The following is a 12551-nucleotide window of genomic DNA, read 5'->3' on the forward strand; positions in this document are numbered from 1 at the left end:
TAAACATATATGAATGACTCAAAAAATGAGACAACTGTGGTAATATGAGTATGCATTACTCAATCCCTAAATGAATGTGTGTGTCTGTTTTTATTTATTTATTTTAATTTCTATTCTTCAAGATTAGGTCGAATAGATTCTATAACCTTTTGCTTTTGAATAAAAAAATAACACAAGTAGGGGAAAAAAGGGAGGGGGAGGGGGGGTGTTTAAAACAAGAAACAGGCTTGCATATGAAGTCCTTTTTATTATTATTATTATTATTATTATTATTATTATTATAAATTTATGATTTGAATAAAATATCCATTACTTATTAAATAAATAAATAAAGGCTCACATCCGAAGGTGATGAAGAACAATATTTTGGGGTGGACCCAAAAAGAAAAAAAATGGTTTGCTTAAAGTTAAAATTACCTTTAACATTTAGGCTATCATTCTAGTCCCTTATGTATCAACATTTGCAATTATCACTATCCTACTTTAGAATTAGTGAATTACTGTTAATGTGGTCATTCTTTCACAGTTATATGAAGTTAAAAAAGTGTCCCTTTTCCTTTTTTATTTATTTATTTATTTTTAAATTTTTTAAGGAGGGAAAAACTTAATTTTCATTACCAAAAATTAGCCAAATCGGCTTGTATACAAACTCAACATCTTGTAGAACCTCTTCCATAAAAACTAACAAATTTGAAGATAACTTGACGCATCTAACTAAAGAGGACTATTTCCTTAACCATGTTGGTTGACTTGGGTGGCTAACCCTTTTTATTTATTTATTGTTTTTATAAGATAAGTGGCTAACTTTAAAAGATAACAAATCCATCTTCTTTATTTATACTTATTTTTTTATATTTTGTGAGATATATTAAATACCTTAAATTAGAAAATTTTGAACTTTTTAAAGTAAAAAATAATAACAATTAAAGGAATAAATATTATTTTCATTCTTAAAATATAGTATACGTCCTATTTTCCTCACTAAAATTTAACATAATACATATTTTCTAGATGGAAAAGTAGAACTTAAATTATAGTTTTGGATAAAATAAATGATATTATTTAGGTTATATTTTTGTTCTTGAAACTATATTTTTGTGCCTTATACTTAACAAGAGTGGACTAAAGAATAAAATGTATAATATTTTAAATTTGTAAATGATGGATATAGAAAATTTTATATTTAAGGACAAAGAATTGAATTTTTTTTTTTAAAAAAAGGTAATTTTTTTAAAAAAAAATAGTTTCAATCTTAGATCTCTTATTTGAAAAAAAAAAAACATTATTAATTATGTTATTTTTATTATTAAAAAAAAATAGTTTCAATCTTAGATCTCTTATTTGAAAAAAAAAAAACATTATTAATTATGTTATTTTTATTTTTGAGAGGAAATACAACAAAGCTTCTTTTTTAGCTTCTATATCAGCCTGAAAGGCTGAAACCCACCGAAGATAAAATCTAATTAAGTATAATATTATTAAAATATAATATAATATTATTTTTTTGGGTTCCAGTTAGCCTAATTGTTAAAATATTTGATGGTTGTATAAGAGATCTGAGATTCAATTTTCACCTACACTAAAAATTAATTGGTATCTTCGTCTGATGATAAAGAGCTATCATCAAATTGAAACTCCCTCAAACAAAAAATACAACATTATTTTTAGAATATTAGGGTGGGAAAAAAAATTGAACCGTTACATAACATCCCAATTGATTTATAAACGACGACGTTTGATCTCGATTCAAAACGCAGCGTTTCATTCCTGGACTCGTGAATCCAATTCTCTCTTTTGAGTCAAGCTCTTGAGCTTCGAGATTCTTACTTCTCTCTTTGGTCAAGCTTTGGGTCTCTCTCTCTCTGTGATAATTTCTATTTATATACACATTCACATACAAAATTGGCTAAAATTTTGATTTAGTGAAATTAGGGTTAGGGTTGGGGATTTTTGCTTTTGAGTGCTTTTCTGAAAGTAATGGATTTCGATTTTCAGAGTAACCGTGTTCAGATTCTGCTCTCCATCGTCGGTATCATTGCTCTCAGCATCACAGGTATTTTATGTCTGTGTGTGTGTGTGTGTGCATTCTTTGTTGTATTGTGTTAAGCTTATGCACCTGTTTGGGTGCTGAGAAAATGGGAGAAAATTAAGGGGAATTGACTAAAGTTATGAACTTGGGATGTCATTTTGTTACATGGGTACTTCTCCAAAAATTGTTATATGCTTGTATGTATGGGTACTTCTGCAAAAGTTGCTTGCTTTCTTTGTTGTATTTTGTTATGCGCCTATTTGGTTGCTGAGAAAATGGGAGAATTAAGGGGAATTAACTAAAGTAAGGAACTCGGGATGTCATTGTGTTGCATGTGCACTTCTCCAAAAGTTGTGTATATGCATGTATGTAAGTATGTATGGGTGCTAAAGCAAAATTCATTTGCTTTCTTTGTTGTATTTTTTTATGCACCTATTTGGTTGCTGAGAAAATGGGAGAAAGTAAGGGGAGTTAACTAAAGTAAGGAACTTGGGATGTCATTGTGTTACATGGGTACTTCTCCAAAAGTTGTGTATATGCTTGTATGTATGCATGTATGTATGGGTACTTCTGCAAATTGCTTTCTTTGTTGTATTTTGTTATGAACCTATTCGGTTGCTGAGAAAATGGGAGAAAGTTAAGGGGAATTAACTAAAGTAAGGAACTTGGGATGACATTGTGTTACATGGGTACTTCTCCAAAATTGTGTATGTGCATGCATGCATGCATGTATGCTTCTGTAAAAATTTTCTTGCTTTCTTTGTTTTATTTTGTTTTGCGTCTATTTGGTTGCTGAGAAAATGGGAGAAAGTTAAGGGGAGTTAACTAAAGTAAGGAACTTTTTTTTTTTGTTGTTGTTGTTGATAGGTAATAAAAGTTTTATTGATAAGAAAAGTACAATGTGTTTACAATAGTAAACTCACTGCACTTGAAGCGAATGCATGGGTACTTCTCCAAAAGTTGTGTATATGCATGTATGTATGGGTGCTTCTACAAAAGTTGCTTTCTTCCTTTGTTGTATTTTGTCATGCACCTATATGGTTGCTGAGAAAATGGGAGAAAGTGAAGCAAAATGACTAAAGTAAGGAACTTGAGAAATCGTTGTGTTACATGGGTACTTCTGCAAAAGTTGTTTTCTTTGTTGTATTTTGTTATGCGCCCGTTTGGTTGCTGAAAAAATGGGTACTTCTACAAAAGTTTTGGGATCATATGTATAATGCTCTTATGATTCATTAATGGTAAGTTCTTAAAGTTCATAATTTTGGGTTTTGATTTCTTTGTTGTATTGTTGTCTTGAGTTGTGCACTTGTTTGGTTGCTGAGAAAATATGAGAAAGTGAAGGGCAATAACTAAAGTAAGGAACTTGGGAAGTCATTGTGTTACATAGTTACTTCTTTAGAGTTGTGTCTATGAAGCATGGGTGCGTTTCCGGATTTGGGTGCGGGTGTAGGTGCAGGACTTGGCAATTTTTGAAAAAGTTAGGTGTGGGTGCGGCGATTAAAAAATTACTAAAAATATTTTTACTATTAAAATATTCTTAAAAAACACATTACTATGCCTTGATTCACAAAACAAAGAAAGAAGAAGGCAAGAAACACAAAATACAAAACACAAAAGAAGCAACAAATATTCAGAATAAAATTAAGAAAGGACAGATTTAGGATGTTTGGGCCTTATTCAAAGCCGATTTTGGCTGTTCTGGCATGATTCAAGGCCGATTTTGGCCATTTCGGTCTGTTTCGGTCGCCGGCCAATACGACCCGATTCGGCTGATACGGCTTGATTTTGGCCGAATCTGCCTGGTTCGGTGCGAATTGAAGCCAAGTCAGCGCGAATCGAGCTGAGTCAGCGCGAATCCGTGAAAAAAATAAAATAAAAAAAGAAGCTCAGACGCAGCACCGACACGCGGGCAGCCGCATCGGATGCTGTGTCCCACGTTGGGCCGCACTCCGGTGCGGCACCCTCCCAGCCGCATCCATGCTTCATAGGTTGTGTGATCAGAAATATATATATATATATATATATAAAGGCTCTTATGGTTCAGAAGTTTTGTAAGTTGTAAAATTTCATAAATTTAGGTAATTTTGGCTCGTAGAATTTTATTTATTTATTAAACCTTTTCTCACTATAGCTAGGCTGCTAGAGTTATTAATTATTAATGCTGTTTGTAGTCCATGTTGGAGCAGTTTTTCATAACTTTGGGGCTTGAACATTGAAACTCTATAACTAGGCATTTGGCAGAGTGGAATTAACTTGTCCTGCGTTGGGGAGGTCCCTAAGCATTTGAGGCTGACCCTAGTCTGGTTTATTAAGTGGAAAGTTAATTCCAATTTGAATTCCACTTAATGTCTTCATCTCCAAAAGCCTATTTGATTTGAATATCAGATTGGCTTATATATGCATATTTTATGTGACTATATATTACTTGTCGTATCAATTTCTGGGACAAATTTGAACTTTAATTAAATAAATAGATCAAAACCTTCCCACGCTGACCACTAGGATTATGATTGGATTGGATTATAATCAAAATTTTATGCATTAACAGGCTTATAACCAACTGGAATGAAAGGCTTGATTATGAGCTTTGAAAGATATTAAGCTTTATTATTGTTGGAGATGTATATGTATAAACTAGAGAGAAATGGTGAAAGATGGATCACAAACTGTGCCAATAATTTGAGCTATGGTTGATGGTTATTACTTGATTTCAATTTTTAAGATACTACTCTTTTTTGGCAAGCATGGAAGATGCTACATACTTTATACAGGCATGTATGTCGAGGAAAATGATTGAAAGAAAGTCAAGAATGAAGAAAAAAGTCTGAATCTTTATTTGTTATGTTAGTTTGGCTTTCTGGCCTCAATTGGAGTGCATTGAGTAGGTATTCTTGGAGTGATGTTTATGTTTACGAATAGAAAGAGTTGTAGAGAGCTCAAGTTTGTGGGATAGACATTTTGATTTGTCCATGAGGTCTTAAGCATCACAAGTCTCTTTTATCTTTTGGAGTTTACTAATAATCTCCCATTCTTGGACATGTGCTTATTGTGTGTGAGATTTTTCCATAGAATCAATCATGGCATTTTCCCAACATTGTTGGATGGCTTCATTGTGGCACTTTATGTGGAACCAATATATGTTTTCATCGTTTTGGTATAACGTGGTGAGTGGTTATAAATTGTCATTTACTGAAAAAAAAAACATGATTACATTGATTGTCCTTAACTCTATTAGTTGGATTGTAGAATTATATGATCCTTGTCCTTGATGTTCTACCATACAGTTGATTGTACACCAGCCCCTCTGATCCAACTTCCATTTCATAATCTCTGGATAATAGGTTTGTTGGACTTTACTCTAGATGAGCTATTGCAATTTTAACATTTCTTTGGATCCGACTGGTTTTGTTTTCCTTATCTTTCTGAATGAAGTAGCACCAGTTGTTACCAAAATCCTATACATTTTCTTGTATAACTTATTTTCCATTTAACTGTTTTGGGACAACCATGACCCTTCCCATATTATCATCCCTTTAGGAATACTTCATGATGGTGTTTAGTTTATATATATATATATAAAATGGAAGAAATTTTTAGTAAGTTCTTACATTTACTTTATGGTGACATATCTTTTGGCAAAGTAGGGGATTGTGAGGAAGATTTAAAGTTTTTTGAATTCTTATTGACAATTTTTGTTTTTGGAAAAAGAGCCAAGCTGTCAACCAAAAGGTGTTTAACTAATAATTTTGAATAGAATATGTAGAAATGGTGTTTGATTGTATCTTTAAATTGGTTTTGTGATTTTATATTGTATATGTTTACGAATCCTCACTTGGTTGTTTTGTTATGCATTTCGTTCTAATAGAAGTATCCAAACTTTACCTTGCTTTTACTTTTTATAGCTGAAAAATGTCGGCAGCTGGTTGGGGAGGAGGCTTCATCTCAAAGTGGGAAGTTTACTTTCTTGAACTGTTTCGACATGGGCTCTGGAACTGTAGCATGTGGTGTGAAAGAGGGCGTGAAGCTGTACTTCTACAACATTAGAGCTGCTCATGTTGAAAAAGCAAGGAATATTGCAGTTGAGAATGCCTTAGTTGACGCATTGTCACAGGGGATGGCAGCTAAAGATGCAGCTAAACAAGCACAGAAAGAAGGGGCAAAGGCCGCAAAGTTGGCAACCCGGAAAGCCAAGCGCATTATAGGCCCCATTATCTCCTCTGGATGGGACTTTTTTGAAGCAATATACTATGGTGGTACCATGACAGAAGGGTTCCTCAGAGGCACTGGAACATTGTTTGGCACGTATGCTGGTGGTTTCTTTGGAGAGCAAAGGTTTGGGAGGTTTGGCTATCTTGTGGGAAGTCAATTGGGCAGTTGGGTTGGAGGTAGGTTTGGACTAATGGTATATGACGTGGCTAATGGAGTGCATTACTGGCTTCAGCTTGTTGAAACTGCAGAAAGTGTTCTTCGTGAAACACCGGCTTATGAAAAATTTGAATCTTCTGAGGATACAACTACTTATGAGGCTCCTCCTTCATATATGAGTTCTGAGGCATCTGAAGATTCCAATGCTTATGAAACTCCTGCTTATGAGAGCTCTGAATCATATGAAGATTCTGAATTGAGGTGAATACATTAGGTTACTTTTATGATTTTATTTTTCTTGAAATTCTATTGATTATAGATACATTGTAAGCTATGTTATACTAACTTTTTCAAAATTTGTGTATAAATCTACGAGTGGTCTTGTTCTACAACTGCATGTAGTCGTACTTGATAAATGTCACCATAAAATTATGTGTGGGAGTTGATAGAAGGAGCATGAAGACAATTTATTTTTATTTTGAATTTAATTGTATTTTTATTATTGGTCCATTGGATTTCATTTTAGGTCTTGTTAGTTGCTTTGGTTATTAGTATTTTATTTTATGCTATACCTATATTTAATTCTCTACGATCAATTCTTTTCATAATTCAATAATTGGGCTTATATATATATATATATATAAATGAGTAGTTTAGATATCGTATGTGCATGCTGTTGTACTCTTACAAAGACAAGTTTATGATGAATAAAATTTTAATTGGAAAATTTTCAATGATCTGATGTTGAATTGATCTAAGCAACTACGCCTAGATGCTGAATTACTAATTTTTTTTCCCTTTTTTTTTTTTTTACGGTGATTTAAAGCAAGTCTAGGTGATGATTCATAGGTAAATTCTCAGCCTGGGTGCTGAGAATTTGTGCTACATCTGTTTTGGTATTAGAGCTTGTTGTTCTACGCTGAGTAATCATTTAGTGAAGATGCTTCATTAAGATCATACAGATTACAGAGTAACAGAGGGAACTTCATTTAACGACGCCCAGTAATCATTTAGTGGATGATGCTTCATTAAGATCATACAGAGTAACAGAGGGAACTTCATTTAAATTAGCAATGGAGAGCTGTGACAAAAAAAAAAAAAAAGAAAAAGAAAAAAAGAGTTGGGTTTCAAGCTTAACTGGATAAATCATTTTATTTTTTGTAACAAAAATGGTGGCGAGGGATGTGTCGAACCCTACCTGGTTGTGGAGACGGTACTCATTGAAAAACCAATGCTTGAGAGGCTTATATGGAGAGTACATACACTCCCTCAAGTAGGCTGAGTCATAACCTGATTTTAGTTCAGTCCTAATCAAAGCACCGGTGTTTATCATAGGTGAGTTTGGTGTTTAGTCTTTGTACGTCAAATTGCTTATTTGTTGGTCCTTTGCTATATTGGGTTGGTTTTAGGAGGGAAGTATTCTCTCCCAAAACTCTCTCTCCTCTGTTAAAGGTTGTACTCAAGAAGGAAGAAAGACACCATTTGTTTATGGGGTTAGTGGCACACGAAAGGAATGTAGAATGCAGGTGAGTTAATAGCTTCACTGGCCTGAGAAATGATGGCTGAAGAGCTCATCTTGGATCATATAGAGATAGATTTGTCCTCATGCTCCTCGAGAATTTTCATTATCAGATGGTATGGTCTTTCTGAGCTCTTTCGTGAAAAGAGCTGATGGCTTCTAATATCATTGGTGGGCTGAGGGGCTTCAACAATTGAGGAGTTAAAACATCAGCTTCAAATTAGAAGATGCTCACTGCTCAGGCTGTCATTGAATGTGAAATTCGGTTTCAAATTCATAATTTTTTTTTTGATTGACAGAGTTCAAGTAAAGACTGAAGACTGGTAATGAAAGTTTTTTTATATTTGACATACATTAAAGAGCAAAGTTTTGTGCACTAATGAAACACTAGAGTGATACATAGTGTACTGAACAAGACCCGTAAGTGGCACATGATCATTTTTAAATATGTATCATGTCTGTGTCATATACACTAGAATATTAGATGAATTAAGATGGTTTGTATGTCTGCTTGTGGATACATGTGAAATTATTCTTGAGCCTCCATAACTTAGGCCTAATGATATCAGATCTTCTGCCAATTTTGATTTGGATTTCTTAGAACACAACCGGCAACGGGTTCTATTTTTAGTCAATAAAGAAGAATTACACGTAACACTAGGATGCTAGTTCTTTAATTTTGTCTACAACTCCAAAAAATGACAAGAAAATAGAGTTTTTCTATTGGTCCATCAGGAAATTATGTTACCTGAAGACTTAATAGGGGGCCTGTATGTTCTGGCCCGGGATTTTGAGACTGCAAAGTGTAAGTGACCAATGCCCATTTCTCTCAAAAAGATACCCAAATGACTTTGTTGAATCAACTAGAGAGAGATTTTAAGAAAACAGACAATAATATAATTGCCTCAGTGTTGGGCCAATATGTAATAGTAAATTATAGAGATATACTGCCTAATGCCTATTGGAATGGTTTTTTATGTTAGGGTTTTGTTAATGACTTATTTTAGGAAAGTTATTTTAAGAAAGTTTAGATATTACTTTCTTGAAAAATATAAAAGATAGTAAAGAAAATTAGTTTTTTTTTTTTCCCTATAAAATGTTTCTAAAAATATTTTCTAAGTTATTGCTTTTAAGGTATCCGTTAACTTTTTTCTTCATGTCATGGGTAATGACTTGTGAGCACTAATACCTACATAGGGTTTAATTCATATATCGTGGTTTTGAATCTCCAACAAGAATGGGAAGGGTATTGTATCTAAAAAATCAAAAGAATTTTCAAATTATAATGATCCTTTAATAAGAGGTGGATCAATCCCACTCATTTTTGAAATCATACATTTTCTTAAAATAATTAGTGATATCTATGTTCCAAAAAATATACTTTTTTAATAATTTGTTTTATTTTTTTGTTTAATAACAGTTCTTCACCTGCCCCGGTAAATTGTATAGCTAGATACAGTTGATTCGAACTTGTGTTGAAAACTACATTTTTGAAATCCGACTTCTTGCAAATAATTTCAAGTTGATGGATTGATGTGAAACTGACCTTAAATAAAATATTTTTGTATATAAGTTTGAAACTTCTCTTGATCAAAAACAGAAACATCCCATGATCAAATAGTTTTCCAAATTGCATTATTGAGGAAAAAAGTGGGTGTCAATGGACATTTTGTTTTTGTTAGAATGGGACAGCAAATTGATCGCCCACACAAAATAGAAGATAAAGGAGGAGTAAGGGGCCCACCTCTCGGGCCCCAAGGTTGATGACTTCCGGAGGTGTTGTCAAAGACTTGTGTACAGAAGGTCCATCACTCTCAGGGGTAAGTGTGTGGCACATGGTTTCGTGTGGTTGCCACACTCTCATTTTCCAAATGGCACAGTGAATTTGACTTTCATTGATAGCCAACGAATATGCTTAAATCAATCAATATGGTCCCAATTTTTTTATTTTGATGTCTCTCCCAACACTCCTCCATCTATTTCTTGTAAAGGAAGAAAGCATGAGCTCGAAACTTTGGAATAGAAATTGCATTGGTGCAAGACATTATGATAGGTTGAAGAAATAGATAAAATGAAGAGTGCTACACTAAACATGTTGAAAGTAATTTAAGGTTGACTATGAACCTAAAAAATTTAGGTGATGCAATTAGATTTCTGTGCAATTTTTTTAAAAAAAAAAAAAAAAGATAGAATATAAATTTATATTGTTCCTTGCATGGTAGTTATTCTTTATTATTAGGATAAGACTTAGGACATCAGTAGATTTTATTTTTGTGTCTGAGAAATTTAATTGCATATATACGAGGAACATTTCTTTAGGAAAGTGAAAAAGTGTCTTTTACAATGGCCTATGGGGCAAACTTACGGTAGGAATTATGGTAAACAAATAATAATTTGCTTTACGCAATTTCAACCATATATGTCATTTTCCTTTGTTTCTAAACCCCACACTTTTGAAATTCGGCATCAATCTAAAAGATAACGCAACTTCAACGTCGAGTAGTCGCATTTGTCTTCTTTGTTGGTAGTGGAGTGGCCAAATTGGCCAAAAAGGTAGCTTTTTAATTTATTCAAATTGGATGTATCATGCTTCTCTTTAACTACCATAAAAATATATTATCATGACTTACTAAAATGTACTCTTTATGTCAACATCTATGGTTTTCATTTATTTCCGTCGTGGACTCTATTTGAATTATGGAAATTAGGTTATAAATTTTGATGAATTTGTTAAAAATATCAAGTCTATTGTCTAGATTCATTGTATTTAATCTTTTTTTTTTTTTTTGAGAAAAACATTGTATTTAATCTTATTTGGAATGCAGGCAAAATAAGCATGTAAGCATAGTAATCTTAATCTTACTTGAAATGTAAGTAAAATAATCTTAATCATACTTGTAGTGCAAGTATAGTATTCCTATATTAGTTTAGGATTTGACCTATTATAAATACATTTCAATGGGTGCATTGTAATAAAAGACCTAAATAATAAAAATTTACCTATCAAACGCTTTCTAATGCAAAAGTAACCCTTTAAGGCTAAACCACGTTAATTTCTCCCCTTCTTTTATTTTCTTCTTCATATTGTCTCACACACTTTTATTATGATGTCATAGTTATATCTTGCATTTTTAACATAGTACCATATTTTATCATTTCTAACATGGTATCAAAATTCAAGGGTAGTAGTTCATTAAAAAAAAAAAATCAGTCTTCAATGGTCTCCTTTAATCCATACTACTTTAACCACTAGAGACAAATGTAATACTTTCTAACAAGATGATTTTGGTGATTTCATTTATATTTAATGGACACTTGTATTTTTCTTTTGCACCAGTCTAATATCTTTGGTCTAGTACATGTTTGAAATGTAGTTTAAAAATTCATTTTTTTTCCTTTAAGTACAACTGTATTTTTATCAATTTTCTACTGATAAACTTTCAGGAAAAGCTTAATCCAAACGCACCTCAACCCCCCTTCTCAATTTTCCATTTTATGTAGTTCTCTCTCTCTTGTATTTGCATTTTATTTCTAGTTGATAATATTGATCAAAAGTACATTTACTTAATCTATTCAAAGGTTTAGAATAATCTCCAAAGGTAGAAAGTATCCAATTAATTGTTGTTCGCACTATCGAAAGAGAATGATGATTTCTCATTTGAACCGTTGAAGTTGAAGGAAAAGGCTCAAAAAGGAATAAAACTAATATGATACATACTACTCTCTAAAAATATTAGGAAGTTGAAGTTTGAATTAAAAAAGAATCCTTAAGATATTGAAGTGTCAACACTATGGAAGTCATGGACCATCCAGCTTTCGAAAAGACAACTTCTCAGTGGCACTGATTTCCCTTACATTAATATGGTCCACATTGTATTCATATGTTTATATTATCACAGATTGATCATCATTTTATATATTTTTGTTTCAAGACTGAATCATTGGTTTTAGAATAATATCTAAAGTTCTTATTTAATTATTCTATTTGGCTAAAAGGTGAGCCTTTAATTATTCAATAATAAAAAAAGTGAGCATTTTGTGGCTTTAAACCTACAAGAATTCATGGCTTCTAATATTAAATGAACATACCAAGAATAATAAAAGATAGTATGAAAGGAATCGAGGGATGGCATGACATTAAGTGAGCAATTCATCCAAAAAAGAAGAAGACATTAAGTGAGCAGTACATAGGGTACGTAAGCTGGTTAGATTTATGTGTTAGTTTGACTTTGAACAAGTGTTCATGACGGTCATCATGTAGCTATATATATATATATATATATTGGTTTTAGACCCGTTGTATCCCTAAAACTTTCAACCAAGGGACTAATTACTATCGTGATGGGTGAGGAGACGTAAATCATTGGCTCAGGGAATTTTTCCAAACTGCTAGAGCTCAAACTCAAACTCAAGCTATATAGCTATATATTTCTCTTCTTAGAAGTAGAAGTTTTGACATCAGTTGGATATATCCATGTGAGCATAATTTTAATACAAATACATACATATATATATATATATATATAAATACACACATTTGAGAATTTTTTTTAGAGAGTTTCAACCTATGATATTTGCTCATGAGATAACTCTTTATCATTAAATTAAGACATCAATCAATTTTTGGTGTAGACGGAG

General features: G+C 32.5%; 1 protein-coding gene across 1 annotated transcript; it reads left to right on the forward strand.

The window, feature by feature from the left end:
• Nucleotides 1-1749: 1749 nt before the first annotated feature.
• On the forward strand, nucleotides 1750-6904 carry LOC112028737 (uncharacterized). The gene is made up of 2 exons (XM_024061418.2): nucleotides 1750-2053; nucleotides 5932-6904. Exons 1-2 carry the CDS (start codon nucleotides 1978-1980, stop codon nucleotides 6657-6659), a joined length of 804 nt encoding a protein of 267 aa, XP_023917186.1. The 5' UTR covers nucleotides 1750-1977; the 3' UTR covers nucleotides 6660-6904.
• Nucleotides 6905-12551: the final 5647 nt, after the last annotated feature.

Source organism: Quercus suber, unplaced genomic scaffold, assembly GCF_002906115.3.
Source record: "Quercus suber isolate HL8 unplaced genomic scaffold, Cork oak 2.0 scaffold_152, whole genome shotgun sequence".
Classification (NCBI taxonomy): Eukaryota; Viridiplantae; Streptophyta; class Magnoliopsida; order Fagales; family Fagaceae; genus Quercus; species Quercus suber.

Coding starts and splice junctions, on each gene's coding strand:
- LOC112028737 (XM_024061418.2), top strand. CDS start 1,978: ATGGATTTCGATTTTCAGAGTAACCGTGTTCAGATTCTGCTCTCCATC. Junction 2,054..5,931: donor CATTGCTCTCAGCATCACAG/GTATTTTATGTC, acceptor TACTTTTTATAG/CTGAAAAATGTCGGCAGCTG.